We start from the raw sequence: 24,303 nt of genomic DNA on the forward strand, positions 1-24,303 counted from the left end.
AATTGGTGATTTGCACACCGAATCCTGGAGATGCCTGCCCACAGAGATCGCTGCGAAGAAGTCCAGTGAAAGACTTGATGCGGACGGCAGAGGCCGACTCTGGGGGGGCCGTTCCGAGCCCGGTCTCCGTCCCGGCGCCGCGTCTCGGTCTCCGAGACGGCTTGCGCTTGTTGCCCCACATCCCACTTTCCGCCCCTCCCCGACGCGATTTGCGCGCAGTCAGCATCGTACCACATTTTAGACGCATCACTCGGGACACTTTTCGACAGCCTGGCTCTTCGATATCTTTGGACTGCCGACCTGCATATAGACACCGTCATTCGTTGAAACCAGAGAGAGAAAAAAGCACGACAATTATGGCGTCCACATCACGCCACCTTCGCATCGGTGTTGATGTCGGCGGGACAAACACAGACGGCGTCGTTCTGGACCCTTCGCGGGCCTCGGAGCCAGATAAGGGCATTGTCGCATGGCACAAGTCACCAACAACGACAAACCCCAGCGATGGCATCAACAATGCGATCGTGACGATGTTCGAGTCTTCCAAGATCGGGCCCAGCGAGATCGCGAGCGTCACTATCGGCACGACTCATTTCGTCAATGCCCTTATCGAAAGGGATGAGACCAGATTGGCTCCTGTGGCTGTTATCAGGTTGACCAGCCAGTTTTCCAAGCACGACCCGCCTTGCTTGGATTGGCCCGAAGACCTCAGGGAGTTGATTCTGGGCCACTATGCTTTATGCAAAGGTGGCCTGGAGGTTGATGGGGTTCTCATTTCTGATATCGACCCTGAAGAGATCAAGGCTCAATGCTCGATCATCGGCGAGAAGGGGATCAAGAACGTTGTCGTCAACGGCATCTTCAGCCCAATCGACACGACAGAGAGGCAAGAGGAGAGGGCTGCCGAAATCATCCGCTCAGAGCTTCCTGGCTGTACCGTTACATGCTCAAAAGATGTGGCCAATCTCGGATTCCAGGAGCGTGAGAATGCTGCTATACTCAACGCCACTGTACTAGACTTCGCCCGTAAGACGATCAGATCCTTTCAGGAACCCATCAAGAGACTGGGTCTACACTGCCCAGTCTTCATCTCCCAAAACGACGGAACCATTCTCTCAGGAGAGATGACTGCGAATCTCCCAATCCGGACATTTTCCAGTGGACCAACAAACAGCATGCGCGGCGCTGCCTTCCTAGTGCAGGATCAGCTTGACGAAGCCGTCATGGTGGTTGACATCGGTGGTACGACTACCGATGTTGGTCTTTTGCAGGCAAACGGATTTCCAAGACAACAGGCGGCGTTCAGCGAGTTTACAGGTGTTCGCCTGAGCTTCTCATGCCCGGACGTGAAAAGCATAGGCCTGGGAGGTGGTTCCGTTGTGCGTAAGGGCCGAGAGAAATTGACGGTGGGCCCCGACAGCGTCGGCTATAAGATCAAAACTGAAGCCCTCGTCTTTGGAGGTTCTACTCTGACAGCGACGGATTGCACTGTGTTAGCCACCGAAGGGAAGCCATCAGCGCCGTCTATCGGTGATGCGAGCTTGGTCAAGGGTGCGCTTGACGCTGAGGAACTATCTCAATTCACTCAGATCGTCCAAAGCAAGATCGAGAAGGTTATCGACACGATGAAAACTTCGCCCGACGATATTCCGGTTCTTCTTGTGGGTGGTGGTGCTGTCATCGCGCCAAATGAGCTTCGCGGGGCTAGCAAAGTCTTGAAACCCGAGTGGGCTGGAGTCGCCAATGCCATCGGTGCGGCTATTGCACGCGTCAGTGCTACCATTGACACTGTCAAATCAACTGAGTCTCGAACAAGCCAGGAGATATTGAGTGAGGTGGAGCAAGAGGTCAAACAGAAGGCTGTTGCCGCAGGGGCAGTCCCATCGTCGGTCCAGATTGTGGACGTGGACACAATGCCCTTGGCCGTGAGTATACCAAGTCCACAGATGGAGAAGTCTTGACTAACAATCACAGTACATTGCCAACAAGTCGCGATTCATTGTGCGCGCTGCCGGCGACTTTGACTTTTCCAGGACGGATCTCGCGTCTATCCCACTGAGCGACGAAGATGACACGCCTCAGGATTATACCACATATTCTCGTGCCAAGAAGACGTCCAGAGTCAAGGCCAAGAAAGAGGTTGATGTTTTGAAATATAAGCCAAGAGTTGAAGATCGCGTCTGGTACATCAGCGAAACAGATCTGGACTGGATCAGTATCGGATGTTACATCCTCGGAACGGGAGGAGGCGGGTCTCCTTACTCGCAACAGATCATCCTGCGCGAGAAGCTCCGCAAGGGTGCCGTTGTGAGGGTCGTCAACCCCGCTGATATTCCCGACGAGGCGCTCGTCGGCTGCGGGGTTTACGCCGGGTCACCCACTGTGGCTATTGAGAAGAAGTCTGCGGACGAAATGCAAGAGGCACAGACAGAGATGTACAAGCACATCAGAAAGCCGCCGACGCACATGATTGCGGTTGAAATTGGGGGCGCCAATGGCCTGCAGAGCATGATGATTGGCTCCAGCACCAACATGGATGTTCCTGCAGTCGATGGCGACTGGATGGGCAGGGCGTACCCGACAAAATGGCAAACAACACCAGTTGTCTTCAACGAGCGAAGTCCTATCTGGACGCCAGTTACAATGAGTGATGGCAATGGAGCGATTGTTACTATGTCGCGCGCATCTTCAGACAAGCAGGTTGAACGTGTCATGAGGGCTGCCTTGGCAGAGATGGGCTCACAGGTTGCTGTTGCCGACCCTCCCGTGACTGGGGCAGAGACCAAGAGATGGGTAGTTGAGCATACACTTTCTCAGTCTTGGAGGATTGGTCGCGCTGTGGCTAAGGCCAGGAAGCTCAACCGCGTGGACAACGTTGCTGAGATGATCATTGAAGAGTGCGGTGGTTCAACTGGAGCCAAGGTTCTGTTCAAAGGCAAGATCGTTGGCGTGGAGAGAGTATTAAGAAAGGGGCATGTCTATGGCGAATGCATAATTGAAGGTGCAGATGTGTCTGGTTCAGATGAACCCGGCCATCAGAGATCCCAGCAGTATAAAGGGTTTGTTAAGATTCCCTTCAAGAACGAGAACATCGCCGCAGTCAAGACCGCCTCAGCTACGTCAACAGAGAAAGCAGGCAAAGAGAAGCAGGAAGACGTGCTTGCCCTGGTGCCGGATCTCATCGCCGTTATCGACGCTCAAAACGGCGAAGCAATCGGAACGCCCGAGTACAGATATGGACTGCTCGTCATCGTGCTGGGAATTGCCGCTAGCGACAAGTGGACTGGGTCTGCCAGGGGTCTTGAAATCGGGGGCCCCGAGTCGTTCGGCTTTTCTCACTTGAAGTATGAGCCTTTGGGCACCTTCATTAAGCCTCGGAGCGTGATTGACGAATTTGACACCAAGACCAAAGAGGGTTGCATGTGCGGCAAATGCAAGGATCTGGGCTGGTAGACGATGGAACTTACAAAGCAACAGCCATAGCCTCACTGCGGAGGTGGGCATCTTCCCCAGCTTGTTTGTTCAACTTCTAGAAACAGGAAATAGAACCGATACCACACCCGAGTTTCTAAACTGACTTGTGCAAACGGGGCTTACTCGGCGAAGCTGACATGCTTCTGACATTCAGCTGAGCGATTCAGCTGGGTGTGGACCGGGAAGGCACACCTAACAGCTGCTCAAACGCCTGCCGAACTTCCAAACAAACGAATACCCGCTCTGGGAAAACAGTTCCAAAACGTTCACTAGATCGGACAAACTGTCTGGCAAACATGAATCAACCGCCCTGCCATACTTCGTCGCCAAGAGCTATCATCCCTGACCTCGGGACCGACATTTTCAGCCGCTGTCAACGGGCGAATTTGCCGTGGCGATGAACCGAGTACGATTGCCGTGGGCCGGACACGCCGCTCCGTTCGTAGGTCCAACAGAGCCGCGCATATCACGAGCGACACTGCAACTCCAAGCCAGCCGGTCAACATCGGATCGTGAAGTCGCACCCGACGCGGTTTCGCAATGCAATATAAAACTCAGCAGCATCGTTCGTCCATTCTCATCTTTTCTTCCAAACTTCCACAATGGCATTCTCGAAGCACGGAATCATGCAAGTTGACGCTGTCGGAGCAGCTGGAAACAAAGCCCGCCCTCCCTCCGCTTTGGTAACAGATCCGGACTATGGGGTGGCGGACGCCAAGCCCATCCACCACAGACCAAAGTATCCTGACTCGGTGAGGCGGTGGGAGAGATACAACAGGAAACGACAGCGAAGTCTAAAGAAGAAGAAAAAAATCTTTTGGTTTCTGATTTGAAACGGGTGGCTTCACGAATGAGATATTTGGATGGAAACGCCGTTCGACCCGTTGTTAGAGTTTCTCCTGCACACTTGGCCTGACAGTGCTAAGATCTCCGTCCAAGCGGGGGATGTCTCGATCAATGCGACGATAGATCGAAAATCTCCCGAACGATTGCCGCCTACGACGCTATCTAGATTGTCAATAGAATCATCATAGATATCAATCAAAATGTAGGAAAGAAGCATAGAAGAAAGGTTGTGGTTCCTACGACACGCGTTGTTGCGGGGTAGTCCAGCCGCGAGATATTCATCCGCTGTTCTCTCCGTGCGCCATGATGCCCAATGATTGCCTCATCATGACCCTGCAGGACATCCTGAGGAGAGCTCGGAGAAACCTTACTCGAACTTGAGACCGATTTAGCTTTTACGTCTAGTCACGTGGTCGCAGAGACACCCATTATCCTATTCATACATGCCATGATCCGGACGAAAATTTAGGAGGTCTGGTGCAGACGGCTTCTCTCCATCGGACTTCACTTCACCTCACCAAAACTCTCCCTCAGCGACCGAAGGCCGGCAGCAATGTGGGCTGAATTGTGGTCTTTCCATGGCTTCGCAGCGGTCTTTCGCTGGCTGCTTATGCCAAACACCCATCTGCCATCTCTATCACACGCAGCGTCCGGAGCAGCCCACCAGGCGCAGGCTTGGGTGAGCGGCATAGTCGACTTCAACAAGAACGCGGCAGAGATTCTCGACGATGACGGCTGGGATCCGTTACAATACGTCGACCCGCTCATCGGCTCACGCAATGGAGGAAATGTTTTCGTCGGCGCGACCTTGCCATACGGTATGGCAAAGGCCTCGCCGGACACAAACAGCAGTTCTAACCAAGGCGGATTCACTCTTGACGGCAACCCTATCACCGGCTTCTCTAGCATGCACGACTCTGGTACCGGCGGCTCACCATCTCTGGGAAACTTCCCGCTGTTCGCCTACACGACATGTCCCAGCGGCGTCATCAACTTCTGCACGTTCCCCAAGAAGTCGAGGGCCAAGTACGGATACTTCCACCAGAAAGATGTCCAAGCGAAACCAGGGTTGATGAACATTACACTGAAGGACGGCATTCAGGTCGAGATGACGACAACACATCGCACTTCACTGTTCCGATTCACCTTCCCGCAACAAGGACAGCCTCTCATTCTTCAAGACCTTTCCGATCTCTCAGATTCCAGGCAAGACAACGCCACGATTAAGGTTGATGCCCGCTCTGGACGCATTACAGGAACCGCTCGCTTCAATCCTAGCTTCGGTGTTGGCTCATATGTCCTGCACTTCTGCACCGATTTCCAGGGTGCCGAAATCCTCGACAATGGAATCTTCGTTGACAGCCGCGCTAGCGCGGATGTGAAGAACATGACGATTGCACGATCAGTCAATGGCTATCCTATCCCGGGAGGAGCTTTCGTCCGATTCAAGTCGGCAGAGCAACCCATCACCGCTCGCGTGGCGACAAGCTTTCACAGCACCGAGCGGGCTTGTGCTCATGCGACGGCTGAAATCCCTGACTACAACGTCGAGCGGGTGTACCGAGAAGCCAAGAGAGCTTGGAAGAAGAAGCTTAGCCCCATCAAGGTTTCGACCGACCGCGTAGACGAGAAGTTTGCGCGAAACTTCTACAGTGGCATCTACAGGACCATGGTCAACCCTCAAAACTACACCGGAGAGAACCCCCTGTGGAGGAGCAGGGAGCCCTACTGGGATTCCTTCTACTGTCTTTGGGACTCCTTCCGCTCACAGATTCCGTTTTTGATCATCTTAGATCCCACCGCTGTGACTGAGATGGTGAGATCCCTGATCGATACCTATGTTCACGTTGGCTGGCTGCCAGACTGCCGGATGAGTCTGTGCAAGGGTCTCACCCAGGGTGGATCAAACGCAGACAACGTTCTAGCAGATGCTTATGTCAAAGGCATCAATGATGGAATTGACTGGGATCTCGGCTATGAAGCAATGGTAAAAGATGCTGAAGAAGAGCCATATGATTGGAGTGTCCATGGTCGTGGTGGCTTGGCCAGCTGGAACAGACTCGGCTACATCCCAGTCCAGGACTTTGATGTCAAGGGATTCGGAACTCTCACCCGGAGCATTTCTAGAACACTGGAGTACAGCTACAACGACTTCAGCATTGCCCAGGTGGCGTACGGGCTGGGCAAGGACGACGACAAGCAGAAGTATCTGGACTCTAGTCACAACTGGCGATACCTGTACAAGCAGGACCAGAAGTCATCGTTCTTCAACGGCACGGACACTGGATTCAGAGGCTTCTTCCAGCCTAAGTTCCTGAACCAGACCTGGGCATACCAGAACCCGCTGAACTGCAGTAACCTCGATGGGGCCAGCTCTTGTTCTCTGCAGAATAACGGACCTGAAACTTATGAGAGCAGTGCTTGGGAGTACGGATTGTAAGTGACCCCAATTTCTTGCGATTTGGCTACATCAGTTGGCTGACCATCTTTGATAGCTTTGTTCCACACGACCAGGCAACCTTGATCAACACATATGGTGGCCCGGATGCTTTCGTCAAGAGACTTGACTTCTTGCATGATCAGAATATCACTTACATCGGCAATGAGCCTTCGTTCCTTACGGTCTTCCAGTACCACTATGCCGGTCGCCCTGCTCTCTCAGCCAGGCGCGCGCACTTCTACGTCCCATCCTTCTTCTCAACTGCGCCCGACGGCCTTCCTGGCAACGACGACAGTGGAGCTATGGGCTCTTTCGTGGCCTTTACAATGATGGGACTCTTCCCCAACCCCGGCCAAGACGTCTACCTCATCACCCCGCCCTTCTTTGAGAGTGTGGAGATCAAGCACCCTCAGACAGGCAAGACAGCCAAGATCCGCAACGTCAATTTCGACCCCACTTACCGCAGAATCTACATTCAAAGCGCCACCCTGAATGGAGAGCCGTACAGGAAGAATTGGCTGAACCACACCTTCTTTACGGAGGGCATGGAGTTGGTGTTGACATTGGGTCGACGTGAGAGCGATTGGGGTACGAGGATTCATGACTTGCCACCCAGCTTGGGCGAGTACAAGGGTTTCAATAGAACGTTCCCGTCAGCGATAGTGTCAAACAGGACTACTAGACGATCAGAGGCTCTATACGAGGGACAATTCGAGAACGAAGGCGCGAACTTTGGCGGTATATAGAGGGAGCCACTGAAAAGGCTTGTTTTGTATCATAAGTCTGTATTCAAGATCCATGATTGGTATAGTGTGCAGTTCACAATGTAGATATCACAACGGAGATAGGATTTGATTGTGCATTTGATATGCCACGATTCCTACTTCCTAGCTGACGAGCCAAATTAGAACATGTATATCGGCGTCTTCATGCTATTAGTTCCAATGTAATGCCTGTTCGGAGTAAACCTCCTTCTTGTTGGTGGGTATGTCATCAAACAGGGACGCCTTAATCAGAGCCTTGTCCGGGATGGAAGGGGAAGTCGTTTTGATGGGGCTTTGCAGGTGGTTAGCACCGTAATAGTATCTAGCCGGGCGAATGACACTCTCACCTCCCGCAGTTCTTGCAAAAGAATCGCTGCACGACCAGATTAATTGACAGGTAATTCTTTCCCACGTTAAAGTCTACTCACGTGCACCGTGTTTCCGGAATTGGTGTTGTGGTCAAGGTACTCTGACAGAGTCTTCTTTTCATCCTCAATTTCCCATTGGCCGTCGTCAATGAAAAGGTTCATGGAAAATGCTATCAATATCAGTTGACGCAATTAATCAGTTGTCAAAGAAGCTTACGGCCACCCGCACGTTTGCAATTCGAGCTGTGTGAAGAGGGATGATGTCAGTCTCTCCACTTTCTCCGCGCAGGATCATGTTGCTTGACGCACCAATGGCAAACAACGACTTGCTCCGGCTTCTTCTTCAACACCACCTTGATGGAACCACAGTTACAATGACCAATGTAGTTGTCCATACTGACTTAGTTGATTGAGATGTATGCGTGTAGTTGTTGTGTATCCGTCGGCTTCTCTGGACTTTCCGTCTTCGCCGAATGTTGCTGTTGTCGATGAGTTTGGGGAACCGCGCACTGGCTTAAATCCGCCAGGTGGGTAGACCATCTAACATTTCGATGACGAATCAGATTCCTGAGTCAGTTATTACGGAATCAACATGACGAGCTTATGGTTTTAACTCCGGCCTAGTTCAGCGAAACTTGTTTCCGCAGACACAAATGGCATGCGGGGGAAGAGGGGAAAGACACATCGTGGCAGGGGGAATGTGGGCATTATCGCGACGTGATTAGTGCGCTGGCATGGTCTGATCTTCTCCACCACGGGCGCTAGAGCGGAACGCGGGCGGAATGGATGCGGAAACTATCGTTAAACATTCCGTAATGCATGTCTCTGAGTTCTTGGACTCTTTTTTTTTACGTCTAGTGTTGTTCTCCAATATGCTAACCATCGGCCCGAATCTATCACGGCCAATCACTCCACTTAGTTCCCTGCCAGTAAACGTTCCCTTCGTGTTCAAACTGGGGTCCTTCGGCATCAACAAGGTGACCCAGTTCACAACGATCAAATTCAACACGCGCCTGCTGAACGTAAAATTCGTCGAACCTCGGCGACAAGGCTTCTTGGAGGCTAGCGACGTTACCCTGGGGGTGAAGTGCTCTCCACGGCTGGGAGCATGTTGAACCCTTGCACGACTTGAGAACGAAGAGAAGAGAATCAAGCCTTGGGATGAGCTTCCTGAGAGGGCATCCTAGCACCGTGGCACGGGCTGCAAGGGCAGCTTCATCGTTGTGCAAGAGGTTATGCAGCTGACCAGGATCGGTCTGCGAAGGGTATGGTCAGCCTTCTTCCAAAGGACATGGATAGGTGTCAAACTTACAGTCATATCATAGAGCTCGTGCTCATTGGTGCACCATACAGAATAGTACAGATTGTAACCCTCGCCAACAACACGCAAAGCCTTGTAGGTGTTGTTGAAGATCCGCTTGGTGTCATCGCCGTTGAAGCCGAACTTGCTCTCGGTGATGGCCCATCCCCAGTACTCAACGTTAACGTGTTCGCGGGTCAAGGGAGACTCGGCAAGATCTTTTACCGACAATGGAATGGGAGCCCCGTCAAAATCTGCCCGGAGAGGCGCGCCTGCCAGTGACAATATGGTGGGTACGAGATCGACATGAGCTGTGACAGCTTCCGTGATGCCTCCCTTTGGAACTCCAGGACCACGGACAATCAGCGGAATGTTGATGTCCGTCTCATAACCACATTCTTTTCCGGGCTGCAGCCGGTGCTGGCTAATATGGTATCCGTTGTCAGTCGTGTAGAAGATGTAGGTATTGTCCAGCAAGCCGTGCTTTTCGAGCTTGTCGATCAGTCCATCAACAAGCTCGTCAACAGCCTGGAGCGCACGAAGACGACCTCGGTAGTGCTCATCGTTGTATTCCACATTCTCATCACTCAGCTTAGGCTGGCGACGAATCCAGTCAGCGCCGGACGGCTTGTCCGGGTTGAAATTCTCCGTGCGCGGCACCTTGGCGTCGGGGAAAAGCTTCTCGTGTCTCTTGGCAGCCTTTGGAATACTGGTCCTGAACTTGTCGTCGGAAACGGGAACGTCATCGTCCGGTCCCTTTACAGGAAGAAGGACGCTAGAGTTCACGTTGCTGTGTGGGGCGATGGGAGCTACGGCCAGGAAGAAAGGCTTGCCAGCTTCAACAGCATCATCGAGAAATTTATATGCCTTCTGAGCAACGAGGTCGGTTGAATATTCGCCCAGGTGGTTGACTGGCTTGTCCTTGTTGCGTTGGAATGTGGCATTCCAGTAGTCGTAGGTGTTAGGGTCAAGGAGGAAATCCTACATCATGTCAGAAACGGGCCAGTATTCGCTATCCGCGGTCTGCATCAAGTTTTGGGTCAACGTACGGATCCATTCCAACCCTTCAGGTGAGGACTGTCGTAGTTCCAAACAGTATGGGCGTTGAACATCTTTCCAGTGTAGAAAGTACTGTATCCCGCATCTTGCAACCAGATCGGCAGATAATTCTCATTGTGACCATTCTTCACGAAAATCGGGAATCCGCCTGTAAAGTGCTGTCAATAACCATTGCCAAACTAACTAACAGGTGCAACCTGAGATTTTTGTTGCATGCGCGCCAGAGCCTGAGCTCAACCGATCGGTGCATGGGGCAACTCACCGTAGGGAGGATTGAGATCCGTCACATTGGTGTTGTGAGCCAACTTGCCGGTCCAAAGACTGGCTCGTGATGGGCAGCAGACAGCGGTAGTGCAGAAATGCTTCTTATAGAGAGTTCCCTGCTCAATGAGGCGCTTTTGAATGAGAGGGATGTACTCGAGAGAGTTCATGTGAAGATCTTGGTCATCGGTAAGAACAAAGACGATGTTTGGTCGGGAGGATGATGAAATGGGATCCCGGTCCGGGCCGACGAGAGGAGTCTGAGCATCGCTAGCCGCAGTAGCGAAGCTGCTCGAGAGCACAAGGGCCGCAGAGGCCAGTATTGACGACCGTAGCTGCATTTCGAAAGACAAACTCAAAAGAACTCTAACCCCAATTAATTTACCAGGACGTTTTGAATTTGATGCAAGAGAAGCGTCAATTTTTGTCTGTACACTTGAAACTTAAGCTACAATGAGCCTGACTAAGCCCCCGCGACCCGACCCGAGATGCTGTTCGCCGGATGTTATCTACCGCTAATGGCCGGCGAGCGAGTTCCGATGACGTGCTCCGGCCCCAGTATCGCAACAGCGAAATCCACATACCCCCACCGACCGCGGAGAACCATGGGTCTGCGATGTGGCTGCGAACCTCAGTCAAGACTGATTGACTGTGATGCAATACCAGGATAGTCATGTGACGAGTGCGAATGTTGGATGACATAGTGCAACCGCAACTGATGTCCCTGCAAAACTTGATGAAAACAGGCACGGCGTCGGACTTGGCCATCCCCTTTCAATGTACTCATGGCACTACAACAGAGGCCAGATGTCGGCATCAATCATTGCTTCTACCTCAAACGTTTCAGTGACGTCTAAGGAGAAGCAGAAAGGTGTTCTGAAGCATGAACGATCCTCGCGCACTTCATTCGACATAATTGAAAGGCATCATGAATTCTCCAAGACTACTTATCGAGGATGCTTGTGAATGGGTGATGATGGTATTTTCATATGTCATGCCGACGATTCTAGCGCACGGTACTCTTTATGTGATATCTTTGACCATGAGTACAGGATAGCGCTATTAATTCTGCGTTGGGTATAGACTGTGTAAGCAGCGTCTCGAACAACATTCATCCACCGTGTTGTTCAGCGGTATAGAAACAGGAGAATAGGAAATAACCATAGATATGAATATACACATACACGAATACAGTCATAACAGAGATTGGATCTCCTCTTTTGTAGTTTACTCTACGAAAGATTTACGCCATCATGATATTCGCAATGATCTAGCCGTTGTCTAGTTGCTGTTGCGAAAAGGTCAACTGACTAACTCCTCAATTGCACGCAGTGTGATCTGAGTGATTCTCACTCGAACCCTGTTCGCTCGTATGCTATTTCAACGGTATTACACACCGCCATGCTTCAACTAAGTAACATCATCGCTTTCAGAATATTCAAAGCTTGGCACGAGGCTAGAGCAGCCCTAGGCCTTGTGGCCTGCAACTCGGTCTTCTACTTGGGCAGCAGGATGAGCTTTGAGTGCAGGACGGCACGTTGTGTTGCTTACCTAGCCCCGCTATCTTTTTTACTCTACACCAACTTCCATACAGAGATATTCGTGGCGAAGCTAAATAGAGTGAGCCAAGTATCGGGGTGCTTTCAACGGCACTAACGTTGGCGAAGTGTGGCACAGCCCGCAAACATGATTCTCAGGGACTATATGCAACCACGGTGGTACATGGTTTTCAGAAACATGATACTGCTCAAATATTTGTTGAATGATATGAATTAAGTGGAGGGACGGTTGTCATTTGAACGCGGTTTGAGATGTCCATGGAGATTTCGAAGTGGGAGACATGCCTGATTTACAGAGCGCTGTGTTCTTCTCTTTTGGGTGAATGCTTTCAGCCAATAATTGATGGTCGAGCAACACACCAAGCCTTTCCCGTTGAGATGAAATTAAAGACAAGGTTTAGTGTGGAGATCTTGTCCCTTATCAACCTCCAACAACCTCGTGCTACTGGTTTAAGAACCAACACTACACGCCGAGAACATCTCCTGCTGCCCACAAATGTCGCTTGCATCCTGCAAAGATGCCTGACGCTCGCTGTTGGATCTTCTCGCAAGTTATCTAGCCTGTTCCGGAGGCTTGGCCCGGGACAGGCATCAAGCATCAATTGCTCCCCCTGCTGTCTGCGTGAGGGGTTGTTGAGCATAACTACATATTCTTTCGATTCCTTTCATCACAAAACAATACGTCCATCAGTCAACATGCAAGAAGGTCCCACGCGCAGACCACAGGATGGCCACCTCTTCCCCGGCGGAGTCCGTCCAACTCAGTAGCGACAGTGACTCATTGCGTCAATTCGACGAAGACTTCTCCGACCCTTTGCGCCGCGCCCAAGTCAGGGTTCTACATTACAAGATTCTTCTGCCGCCCATAAGCGAAAAGCGTATCAAGAAGTTTCAAAGCCGGAAGGAGGCCGCTGCAAACAGTGTCGCAATCACACAGGCACTTCTCGATCTATTCACGAGACTGCACGTTTGGGATTCCGCATCCGAAGCTGGCGAGGAGAGCGGTATCAAGCTCGTGTCGTCCTACCAACCGCCTTCATACGATGACTATATTCACGACGGGGAACCTATTTGGTATTTTCGCAACGATCTAAAGTATCTTGGTCTGGAAGAGAGCTTATTGCTCTCTTCGGGACTGCTACCAGAAGTCTGCGTCATCTCTCATCTTCACGTGAAAACTGGCCAATACCGCCTGCACCCCAGTTTATTGGCGGTCCTGACCAAATCCTTACCCGCTCTACGCCGACTTACGTTCAAACTTACGATGCCAACTCGTCGGTACATGTTCCAGCGGAGAGAAATCCGATGCGCCCTCGCCGATGCAATGCGGGATGCGTCTCTCGATGATCTCGAGGTTCTCGAACTCCGACTTTACGACGGTGCGCCAGATGACGAAAGATTCGGCCTCGACGTGCTCACAAACTCTGAAGGACAAGACGATTTGAGCATGGCCATTCGGGATATGCTCAAGCTCCCAAAACTACGTGAAGCGTCATTTCGAGGCGGCTGGATCGTTGCACCATCGGCCTTTCAGACAGATACCTCTTTCGGGCCACGTCTGGAACGTCTATCCTTCGAGATCATCCCCGCCACTCCGGATGGAAAGTGGCTAGTTACGGGCAACATCGAGTACGCGTGGGAAAATAACGATAGACCATCAACCGAGGAGAGCCTGGCAGCTCTCGACTCACAAGACTCCGACGCAACAGATTACATCCCAGACCACTCATGGTTCAGGGAGGATGGAAACTACCCACAATGCTTTTTCCGCTACACCTTTGACAGCCGCACATTTGATCCACTGCTTGTTTCCCTGGCCCAGGGCGTACGGAGTATGCCTGTGCTGCGAGAGCTGAAACTGGTCATGTACCAAGGCGTTCATCTCGAAATGGGGTATTTTGCCAGCGATGTCAAAAATGAGGACTTTCACCGCCTGCATAACCCTGAGACCTTCCCACGTTACAACTTTGAATTGGAAAACATCCATCGCCCGCGATGGGTAATGATATTGGTTGGAGAGGGGTTTGAGTTTGACGGGGTCTGGACATTTTCGTCCAGCATAGTCACAGCCATGGAGAAAGGTGGTGGACGAATCTTATTCAACGGAGATGGTAAAGTATTGGTTTCCTCTGGCGACGGTGCAACGTTCACTTGGGTCACATGAAGCAGTCGTCGTTCAGTTTCGACTATGGCTCACATAGTAACGTAACAGGTGTAACCCGGACATTCGTGAAGTGTTGCAGGGATATGAGAATGTCAATACTTGAACCATAAAAGCTAAGGACCACCGCGTATGTGGAGCTACTGAAGCAGGTACAAGTACTTGTCAAAGCCTACCCAATCCTTGGCTTAGAAGTTGCGTTGATCATGATCTGAGCGACCAGGCACTGTACTACTACGAGCCACAGCTGCCCCCATGAATGGGAATTGCCTCCTTTGATTCCCCCCAATTGAAACGAGGTCGTCCATGCCATCGAGGCGCCTCTTTCCAGCCATCTCTCTTCATTTGCTGCTGGTGTAGACCAGTCATGCTTTAGCTTTCCTGATCCATATCAAGAGGATGTCACGTTGACCCGTACACAGCCCTTTACGGTCGGTGGATGCACGCAAAGGGCTCGCAAGCTCCAGCCCGTCTATGCTCACGAGGGTGATGTTTCATGACAGCCGCCTTCCTGACATCCTATTCCGCTGTGCTGGCCTTGAAGCTGGAAAGGCTAAAAGTTGCTGCTTGATGAATATGGAATCAATTCGGCATGGTAGGTGATAGCGACAACGCATCTACTGGTTGTCGTAATTAGTTCTGACAAGTTGCCGGAGGATGCGCACAAATACTCACATGATGACGTCTGCACGAATAGCCTTGACTCTTTGTATCTTGAACCAGACTCGAAATCAATCTCCCTCCGTCTTCGTCTTCTCTGCAGCTGTAATCCCCCCAACAGCCCCTGCTATTATTCCGCCGACAATGAGAATCGACATAGCAAGAACGAAGATCCAATATCTTCGCCACCATGTTCGCCAGTTCCGCTGCGGTTTCATTTCTGTTGAAATAGGAATAGCCACATCTATTGTAGAAGGCCGGTTCTCGGAATGGTTCGGTTTCACTTCAAGCATCGAATGCTGCTGTCTGTTCCCGCTCTCGAGGGAGGAGTAGTCCACATCGTCAGGTCGGTTTCTTGATGGCATTTTGTGCGGAGGCGATAATGAATGATGATTCCCCAAGCAAAAAACGATGGCTTGGCGGTTTGATTGACCGGTTTGGCAGCACGACAACGGTGTATGACGGAGAGAAGTTCGAGATTAATAGCACAGGGTGCCACGTGTGGGCGAGGGAGAGATATTTGAATGCACGCGTGGCGCCTGGCCGCCCCGTTGCACAACACGTGCGCTACTGCGTGTCTACCCTGTCAGTTCGTGTGTCCCCGAGACAGTTTCAAAGATTCCAGCCACAAATCAAGGGATAGGAGAAACATCGTCCCACTCGAAAGGTGCCCAAGTCAGGCTGTCGGGGTTTCATTGGCGGTGACAGTGTTGATGATTGCACAGACTACGAAAAAGAAATGCAGGCCGGGTATGATTCGCTGTGTTGCGGCAATCATTGAGACTAGCGCGTGATGGTCTTGGGAGCAGTGCCTTGGTTCCGGGCTGGCGGGTAACATAGCATCTAGCTATCTTTCTTTTTGGACCGGATTTTCCGAATGTTGTCGATAGATCTCAGGAATGTGGGCTTGTCTCTCCTTCTGAGAAACTGAGAGTTACCAGTGCGGCGACACGGTTCACGACAGGCAAACAACCTCAGTTCGGGTTTTCCGAGCCAGCTTTCGTGAAGCACCCCTGTCTTCAGCTCATGCAACTACCAGTTCATGTCTCAGTTACAAGCCACTGATTCTGCTCCCACGCGTGGTTCTCGCTCAGCGTTCCCCGTAAAAGCAAACATGAGCACCTTTCGTGCGCCAAAGTCGTATTACACTGGAACAACTCTATGACCCCTTTTCGAATTCTGTGGAGATGCCCACGGTGAACATTCCTCAGGAGAAGCATCTTATCATGGTGGCGTATGAAGGCTGTTACAATTACTCGAAACTTCATTCCCAATATGTGCGTATTTTTCGACGACACGTTACAGGTCAGAAATCAGCTCATGTGTGATATTGAGAAGTGGCTGCTCGGCCATTGTACGGGCGTCGGGACTTTTGGCATCATTCACGCCTAGCGGCCTTGTTGGTGTCTATGGCACTAGCCATGGCATCTAAGTATTCCATGACACACGAGTCTCCTAGCCTTGGATCTTCTTTTGATAGCACTTTCAAAACATCTGTTGCTAGCCTCTTCCATCGCAACAGTGACAAGTGCTCCCTCCAGTCGCTCAATTATTGATACTATTCCACGAATTGTCTTGTCTTCATCATCTTAGGTTTCAAATCCATGACGGATTGGAAGCTTGCAATGCACCGTAGATAACCAAACTATTTACTAGTGGTCATAATACAATGGTTCTTGTTTTATATCAAATCAACAGGTCCTTTCCTGAGTTTCGAGACTCCATAGAGATTCTTGCCCTTGTCGAGCTTATCGTGTCTCCGCAGACAGTCTTGGCGAGCGACTAAGCAGCTGCCAATTATTATCTAACAAAAACCAAAGAAAGAGCGGACAGTGACAAACCGCTCATGCATAATACAGCGGTCTTCTTCTCTTTGACTCACATCCAAAGATATGATATCAGCGTCACAAGCGGCTCACAATGTCTTCTGACAGCGGCCGCGATCCGACATCGCCAATGCAGCAACCTGAGTGACCGATAACGTCCTCCTGGCTATGTCTCATCGCATTGTCGCCGACTCGCCGACAACCCGACAAAAATTTCCTCATGCGGGGAGGAACCAGCTATCCCGCAGCACTGAAGGAACGGTTCACAGATGTCGCAGTCTGGGCCCTCAGTCACGCAATCGCCTGCGGCAGGGCTTATCTGGGCCCAAATCCGACGCCGCTCCAGTTTTCTTGATCCCCGATTTTCCCCGCCACCCGGGGCCTCGCCCGCAACCCACCGGCGCGGAACCCTGGCGCCGGATATGATTGGAGGTCGAACCCACCGACGGAAGGGAATTGATCTGAAATCGCAGAGAACGGAAAGCTTGGTGGGGTTTGCCCAGACTTTGGCGTCCTTGGAAAACAAGCAGAATGGGACGTGGGCGCGGGATGGTGCTGCAAATCTTTAGATCGCGACATTGGAATATCGCTTCATGCAGAAGGGTTTTCTTTCGGCCGCCAGCTTACATGAATCGTATGCTGTTACGTTTGCTAATACTACGCAACCTTGGCTGGACGTGTATATAACCTTAAAGTCCTCAGCCCACCCAGGCCCTTACTCTTTGTGATGTTATCGCGACCATCTCTCCCGTCGATCCTCCCCCGCTTTCTTAGCTCCGCACGCTTCGTAGGCAATTTGTCGTCACGAACAGGCGAAGGCGGCCACCATGGGCGAGCTAAGAACGGTGACAACGGCCCAACCGTCGACTGATAACCCTATCAACTATGGACCTCCCGAAGAGGGCATCTTCAAGCACATTTCCAAGGTCATACCGTACTTCCGGAACGCGCGCAATGTGCTCGTTTTCAAGTTGGATGTGATGCTGCTGGCATGGATGTTCCTTGCAGGCATCATGAAGGAGATGGACCAGTCAGCGACGACGCAGGCATACGTTTCGGGCATGAGAGAGTCTCTGAGCCTGTACGGAAACGAACTGGTCGAATTCAACACGTATTTTTCCATCGGATACGCCCTCGGCCTCGTGCCTGGCCAATTGATTCAGACGAGGGTATGCAACTGGCGTCAGGCTGTCTACAATCGAGGCTTTTCTAACATCAAGACAGTTCCGACCGTCCATGTTTCTCCCATTCTGTGAGATGAGTTGGGGACTGCTGGTGCTCTTGTAAGTACTCCCTGTCTTTTGCCCCTGAGCCCAAACTCACGAATGGCACGCAGCACATACAAGGCACCCAACGCTCAAACCATTTTCGGTCTTCGCTTCTTCCTCGGCCTGTTTTCTTCCGCCTTCTGGCCCAGTGTCGTTGCTCTTATCTTCAACTGGTATACCCCCGCCGAGCTCGCCGTTCGCGTGGCCTGTTTCACAGTCTGCGACGTCGCCGGCGCCATGTTCCTCGGTGCACTCCAAGCCGCGTTGTACCGCGACATGAATGGCGTCCACGGTCTCGCCGGCTGGCAGTGGCTTTTCATCATCTCCGGCGCCGTCACGGTCGGTCAAGGTCTCTTAGCCTTCGTCACCGTCCCGGATTCTCCCGCCAACACTCGCGCCCTCTACCTGACAGAGAATGAGAAGCGCCTTGCACGAGAGCGCATGGGCAACTCCGGTGTCTACACCTCCAAGAGGATCCCCGCATCCGTTCTCAAAATGAAGCTGCGGAAGCTCATTGTCCACCCGATCACTTATTTCTACCTCTTCTCGTTCGCCTTCGGAGCTTGGGCCCATCGCGCCAATTCGTATTTCGTCCTGTATCTCGAGAGCATTAAGGACGCAGCCGGGAACCGGGTATATGACACGTACCAGGTCAACATCTTGCCTCTCGGGGGATACGCCCTGCAGATCGTCACAAACGTCGGCCTTAATTGGCTTTCCGACTGGAAGCGTTGGCGCTGGCAAATCAGCGTCTTTTCAGCTGCCGCCCACGGCATCTGCTTGGCTGTGCTCTGCGGATGGCCCTCCGATCATAAAGTTATTCTTGCTTTCTATTTCCTAACCTACGGTACCAATGCCGGCAGCCCCTCACTCATGGCATGGATGGCGGAGATTCTCCGCAAGGAGCCGGAGGCTCGGTCCATTATTGTGGCGATGACGGTCACTATTGTTTACATCGGCCATGCCACGATTCCCTTGAGGGCGTTCCGCGTTGCCGACGCACCCAGATATCCCGTTGGATTCCCACTTACCACCGCTTTCACGGTCGCCACGATCCTGGTTCAACTCGGCATGCTGTGGTGGGACAGGCGGCATCCGGAGATGGCAGAGTATGGATATGACCCCGCCCTCAGCGCTGATGTTTCTTCAGACGGGGAGAATCCCAAGCTGGCGGACGCAGAGACCGTTCAAGCTGGAACTGATTCGAAAGCGGCTAATACAAATATTGCCAAGGAACTTTAGATTGGGCTTTCCGTGGTTATTTTCCTAATTCCGCGGCATATATAGTCTTTCGACCAAGGCTTCATCACTCAAATATCAGTACATGCTCCTTCAAGGGAAGTTACGTCGTATAACCGTTCGAAAAATGTACTTGCCCTGGTTCATCTGGGCTGCAGAATACCACGCTGATGCAACATGCTTGAATGATACACAGGAACCAAAGTCTACTCGTCATCACTAACGCAGGATGCATCTTCTACCGTAGCCACAGCCAGTAGGAACCGGTGTCTTTTGAGATCTGTCGATTTAAATCCACCGAAATCATATTCCCATGGCGCTCCTCAACAAACTCCAAGTTCGCCTTGGGAGGTCTGCATGGCCTTCGTGTGTCTTGGAAGTATGTCGACGAAATTTCGTGCATTTCAACATGCAGATGCAGACTTTCCGATGGCTGGTTCTGGATCCATCATTTTGGCCTCGGCAGCGGGCGCGTCAATGTTTCGCACCTTACCCCTCCTTTACTTGGGATGATATGCTTGACGTCTGCCAGAGAACGATGGCCAGTGAGTCTGCGCATGTCTCCGAGGGATGCGTGACTCGTGCGCCGAACATAGTTGAAGTGTCGTCAGCCGTTGAGGGATAGTGCGGTTTGTAAAACGGCGGTCTTTCTAGCGTGGCGATTACCAACCCGCCGGAACAAGGGGGAATTAGGCAACAAGCTTTGAGGGGTAAGGTCGAACGCTCCATGCCATATGGACGACGGAGAATAAGTTCAGGAGGATTTGGGACCTGATTATTGTTTACCGTAATGCAACGTCGCGAGCTATTCCAACTGTCCTGCGTGGAACGCCAAAGACAGGTCGGAGGGCAAATGTGCAGATGAACTATCATCGCTGGGGGTTATACTCCGACTGGTAGGTCTGAGATACTGCATCCGTGGCATTCAGTGACAGCCCGTCGGTTCGAATGGAGGAGCGGGAGATGTGCCCTTTGGAAACTTTGATAGCTGCTACTTCCCTGTCTGAAAAGCTTAAAACGGGAGAGCTTCGCGTCCCCCCAAAGCTTGTAGAGCTTCAATTTCTTGGCTGTTGGGGAATCTACTCGCCTCTGCATGGTCGAAAACCTCTTTTAGTCCAAGAAAAGTCACCCCTTTTCTCATTATGACGCCGCCTTCTCGTGAGCTTCGGCGGTAACCAATATTGGCCATATTCAGATTACGCACCCATCATGAGGCTCTCCACACTTATCGCATCACTGTTCGCAGTACAAATTCTCGCTTTCCCGTTCGAGGCTTGCAAAGGAGACAAGGGTCGCAAGCCTGATGGTTCGCGCAGTGGTTCGCGCGGAAACAAACCTGGAGGGGTGGGCGGCGGTGGAGGAGGCGCGGGGGGCGGAGGTGGACGAAGGAACGCCAGCCATCCCACCAACGGAAGCACTACTATGAACGGACAGCACCGCAATGTTCTATATGTTACAAACTGGAGCATATACGGCGCTGGATACAACCCTGATAACATCCCCATCGACAAGATCACGCATGTGCTCTACGCGTTTGCGGACATCCTGCCGAATGGAACCGTGTGAGTGACGCAGGTAGCGATATATCATATTGGCACATTCAGTGACGCTAACATGTCTAGGGTATCATCCGATCCGTGGGCTGACACTGGAAAGTCTTTTGGCAAAGACAAGGTGTCGGAGCCCGGCAACAATGCCTATGGTTTAGTGAAGCAGCTATACATGAAGAAAATGGCCAACAGGCAATTGAAGGTCATCATGTCAATTGGCGGATATAACTGGTCCCCTAAGTTTGCTCCGGTCATCGCAAACGAGAAGTCCAGAGCCAACTTTGTGGCCTCTTCTGTGAAGATGGTCGCCGATTTCGGCCTAGACGGGTTGGACGTTGACTACGAGTATCCGAACACCACCGAGACGAGTGCGAACACCGTAAAGCTGTTGTCCGAGCTTCGAGTAGGCCTCGATCAGTATTCAGCAAAGTATGCGAATGGCTATCATTTTACGCTGGGTTCCGCCGCGCCGGCTGGGCATCAGAACTACGCGAAGTTGGACTTTAAAGGCATGGACAAGTCGCTCGACTTCTGGTCTCTCATGGCTTTCGATTTTGCCGGTTCGTGGGAGAACACTACTGGCCATCAATCGAATGTCTTCACCAGCAAGAAGACCCCTTTGAGCACCAGAGCCAGCATTGACAAGGCCGTGAAGGATTACACGAAGGCCGGGATCCCTGCTCGAAAGATCAACCTCGGTATACCGCTGTACGGCCGTGCTTTCAGTAACACCAAGGGCATGGGACAGTCGTACCGCGGCCTGCCAAACGGAACCTTAGCCCAGCCCGGTATCTTTGTCTACAAGGATCTCCCCCGCCCCGGATCTAGGGTTGTCTGGGACAATGTGGTCAAGGCAACCTACTCCTACGATAATCGCACGCAGCAATTGGTCTCGTATGATGATCTGAAGAGTGCCCTGTACAAGCAGGAGTACATCAAGAAAAAGAAGCTCGGAGGTGCCATGTTTTGGGAAGCATCTGGGGACAAAATGGGAGATGAGAGCATCGTCCGCAATATGGCAGATTGGATGGGCAAGCTTGATCGCTCCAAGAACCTGATCTCTTACCCGGTTTCAAAGTACGACAATATCCGCAACAACATGAAGGGACGCAACGCTACTTCCAACACCGCTAAGCCAACCGGGCCCAAGTAGGCGACTGGTAACACAATCGTTGCAGCACAGGAATGGTGGCAGGACCGTACTAAAAATCGTGTGATAAGCAAGCAGTCAAGCCATGTGGAAAGAGGGATCTGGCCCGTTCGTTAATCAGGAAACAAATAACTTCACTTCTTTGTAAATACTATTACATGATAATACCAGCTTCTCTGAATTTCTCAAATGCCTCTAGCCACCCTTCGGTCGGATCTCTCTCATCCGAAAATCCCACAGAACGGAGCCGCCCCAGGCTGAGCTGTCGGTCAAAGGACAGCCAGTATCCCACGCTGTCAAGTTGAGACGCTCCGGCACCCACGCCCGATGAAGGGGCTTTCGGGAAGCCCTTCTCCGCAAAGACATACTTGTGCTTCTTGATGTATTCGCCGGGCTTCAGAGATTGGTCACCCTCAATTGGGTCCACGCCCTTCAGCCCAAACCACTTAGCAAGCGGTGGCCATATCTCTCGAAATTTGGTCGGCTTCTCACTGTCAGCCATGTTGATGATCTTTCCGCCACATTTGTCCGGATTTAGCGAAGCATAAACAGCGATGCGGCCCAGTGTGCGGGAAGACACCGGGGTGAAGAGGCTGTTGTAGCCTGCTGCATTGCCAGGAAACGGGACCTCTACCGAAGGCTCCCTTGTGCTATCAACGCCGTGATTGTGAGCATACAGTGAGAGGTACTGAGCCCAGTGCAAAGCAAGAGACCACCCGGATCCATTTGGAGTGAAACCCACAACCGCATCCGGGCACACTTCTGTCCACGTCCAGCTCTTGCCCTCGCTAGCTTTGCCTAGAAGCTGCCTGTACCAGGGATAGGCGACCGTCTTAGCATAGTCCCCAGGGAGGTTGTCCGCCATTGACTCCTTCAGTGGAGCTTGGAACGTTCCTCCGGGGACGTATATGCCATACCCCTAGAAATATCAGTTGCTAGGTCCTGTTATTGGGTAGTCTCTACGTACTCTCGTTCCGCTAGGGTAGATGAAGGACCTTAGCCCAGGCGACAAAGATGTGATGGCGTCAACCACACGCTGCATCATGTTGCAATTGGTCTGGCACTCCAGAATATGATCGTCGTTAACCTCCTTGAATACTATGATTCTGTCAGGAACACGGATTTAGTCCATCGATCGCAACGGAAAGGTTTCTTACCAAAGTAAAAGACATGGGTGACGTCAGCTACCCCATGGACTTTCTCCTTCAGTTGTCTGGATAAGTCTTCGGCAGTGCCGTTCATCAAGTTTACCCCGGAAACTATCTCCAACCTGGGCCGGGTCGTAGATTCCGGTGGCCAGTAGAACTCTGATTCGGGCAGCGGGCGATTGATCACTGCGGTGATCTTGTCGAATAATCCCTCAGCGGGGTAGTTGGAGAGCAGCTGTTCCACGGTTGACCAGCCGACTAGGCCAGCTGCGCCGAAGACTATTGCGTGGTTGAGGTTCGACATGATGCAAACTGTTCAAAAAGCTTTGTTTGAACACTTCAACTTTCGCTGCAGGTCCGGGCCCTCGAGAGACGGATGTTGGTTTGTTGGAGTTTATTTAAATCGTAGTCGATGAATGAAAGAGGCTGAAGCAGCTTGCCCACGCTCTACAACGAAACGAGCTTAGGGGCACGATGCAGTGCCTATCAATTAATCTAATGCGCTAGTGGCGCTGAGCCATTATGAATCATAGTTCGTCATAACGCCTCTGAACACAGGGTTTTAACGAAGCCTGCTGTACTTCCGTTGAATTCATCTATTGCATTACCGTGTCCAAAATATACTACCCCGGCCCTCCGCGGGCAACCGAACCAGAGTTTGGTCTCTAGCTTCAAGAACTCGATCAACCTATCATATTCTGGTATTAAAACAAATGCTATCGAATCTTCGGTGGCGTTTACAGGCTTTACTGGCAGAGCAGACACTTTAAGTACTCCTCTTGGGGTGTGCGGATGTCCTTTCAATGCTCAACATTGAGAGCTCAGTCTACTACTTGACAGCTCTCGCCAGCTGTCAACAGGTTCACTGCCTAGGAAAGGGATTCAATACGCGTCTCACTGATCGGCCCTGAGCATTCCTTATTCGCATAGCCCTTATCCTCAACAGCCGACGCCAGGACTCTGCGCCGCAATCTTGCTTCCCTTCTCACCATCAGGTCAGCAATTCTTTACATGCCCTCTTGGATCAATCACCGCCGATCTCACGACTCGGCAAGGACGACGACTACCCACCATCAGACTGTCACGTCATCGCTCGACGAGGACAAGCTCGGGAGGTATGATGCAGGACAACAGCTCATCCTCGGCGCGCAATGCTTGTGAGACATGCAGGCAAGAGATCCAGCCATTTCGCTACATATGGGCGCTGCACAAGGCTGTGTCTAACTGTAA

At 51.8% G+C, this 24,303-nt stretch overlaps 8 protein-coding genes across 8 annotated transcripts; 5 read left to right on the forward strand and 3 right to left on the reverse strand.

Annotated features, from left to right (window-relative positions):
* Positions 1-356: 356 nt before the first annotated feature.
* On the forward strand, positions 357-3,453 carry hyuA-2 (putative D-/L-hydantoinase subunit A; the record flags this gene model as incomplete). Its single annotated transcript, XM_037317780.1, has 2 exons — positions 357-1,925; positions 1,975-3,453. 2 exons carry the CDS (start codon positions 357-359, stop codon positions 3,451-3,453), a joined length of 3,048 nt encoding a protein of 1,015 aa, XP_037183881.1.
* Positions 3,454-4,873: 1,420 nt separating this feature from the next.
* CGCA056_v002523 (putative secreted glycosidase) lies at positions 4,874-7,506 on the forward strand (the record flags this gene model as incomplete). The annotated part of the gene is made up of 2 exons (XM_037317781.1): positions 4,874-6,756; positions 6,816-7,506. The coding sequence occupies 2 exons, from the start codon at positions 4,874-4,876 to the stop codon at positions 7,504-7,506; spliced, it is 2,574 nt and encodes an 857-aa protein (XP_037183882.1).
* A 189-nt stretch (positions 7,507-7,695) lies between these two features.
* On the reverse strand, positions 7,696-8,287 carry CGCA056_v002524 (uncharacterized protein; the record flags this gene model as incomplete). The annotated part of the gene is made up of 5 exons (XM_037317782.1): positions 7,696-7,816; positions 7,872-7,897; positions 7,953-8,062; positions 8,110-8,135; positions 8,202-8,287. The coding sequence occupies 5 exons, from the start codon at positions 8,285-8,287 to the stop codon at positions 7,696-7,698; spliced, it is 369 nt and encodes a 122-aa protein (XP_037183887.1).
* Positions 8,288-8,788: 501 nt separating this feature from the next.
* ARS-1 (Arylsulfatase) lies at positions 8,789-10,853 on the reverse strand (the record flags this gene model as incomplete). The annotated part of the gene is made up of 4 exons (XM_037317783.1): positions 8,789-9,148; positions 9,205-10,173; positions 10,242-10,399; positions 10,514-10,853. 4 exons carry the CDS (start codon positions 10,851-10,853, stop codon positions 8,789-8,791), a joined length of 1,827 nt encoding a protein of 608 aa, XP_037183888.1.
* Positions 10,854-12,798: 1,945 nt separating this feature from the next.
* Positions 12,799-14,235, forward strand: CGCA056_v002526 (uncharacterized protein; the record flags this gene model as incomplete). Its single annotated transcript, XM_037317784.1, has 1 exon — positions 12,799-14,235. The coding sequence occupies one exon, from the start codon at positions 12,799-12,801 to the stop codon at positions 14,233-14,235; it is 1,437 nt and encodes a 478-aa protein (XP_037183885.1).
* Positions 14,236-17,545: 3,310 nt separating this feature from the next.
* On the forward strand, positions 17,546-19,228 carry VHT1 (Vitamin H transporter; the record flags this gene model as incomplete). The annotated part of the gene is made up of 3 exons (XM_037317785.1): positions 17,546-17,887; positions 17,943-18,001; positions 18,055-19,228. The coding sequence occupies 3 exons, from the start codon at positions 17,546-17,548 to the stop codon at positions 19,226-19,228; spliced, it is 1,575 nt and encodes a 524-aa protein (XP_037183886.1).
* A 1,419-nt stretch (positions 19,229-20,647) lies between these two features.
* CTS1-1 (Endochitinase 1) lies at positions 20,648-21,928 on the forward strand (the record flags this gene model as incomplete). Its single annotated transcript, XM_037317786.1, has 2 exons — positions 20,648-20,787; positions 20,848-21,928. 2 exons carry the CDS (start codon positions 20,648-20,650, stop codon positions 21,926-21,928), a joined length of 1,221 nt encoding a protein of 406 aa, XP_037183879.1.
* Positions 21,929-22,079: 151 nt separating this feature from the next.
* On the reverse strand, positions 22,080-23,377 carry sirQ-2 (Short chain dehydrogenase sirQ; the record flags this gene model as incomplete). Its single annotated transcript, XM_037317787.1, has 3 exons — positions 22,080-22,844; positions 22,893-23,023; positions 23,083-23,377. The coding sequence occupies 3 exons, from the start codon at positions 23,375-23,377 to the stop codon at positions 22,080-22,082; spliced, it is 1,191 nt and encodes a 396-aa protein (XP_037183880.1).
* Between the last annotated feature and the right edge of the window lie 926 nt (positions 23,378-24,303).

The sequence above is a fragment of the Colletotrichum aenigma genome, assembly GCF_013390185.1.
Source record: "Colletotrichum aenigma strain Cg56 chromosome Unknown KSG_Cg56_contig02, whole genome shotgun sequence".
NCBI classification, from domain to species: Eukaryota; Fungi; Ascomycota; class Sordariomycetes; order Glomerellales; family Glomerellaceae; genus Colletotrichum; species Colletotrichum aenigma.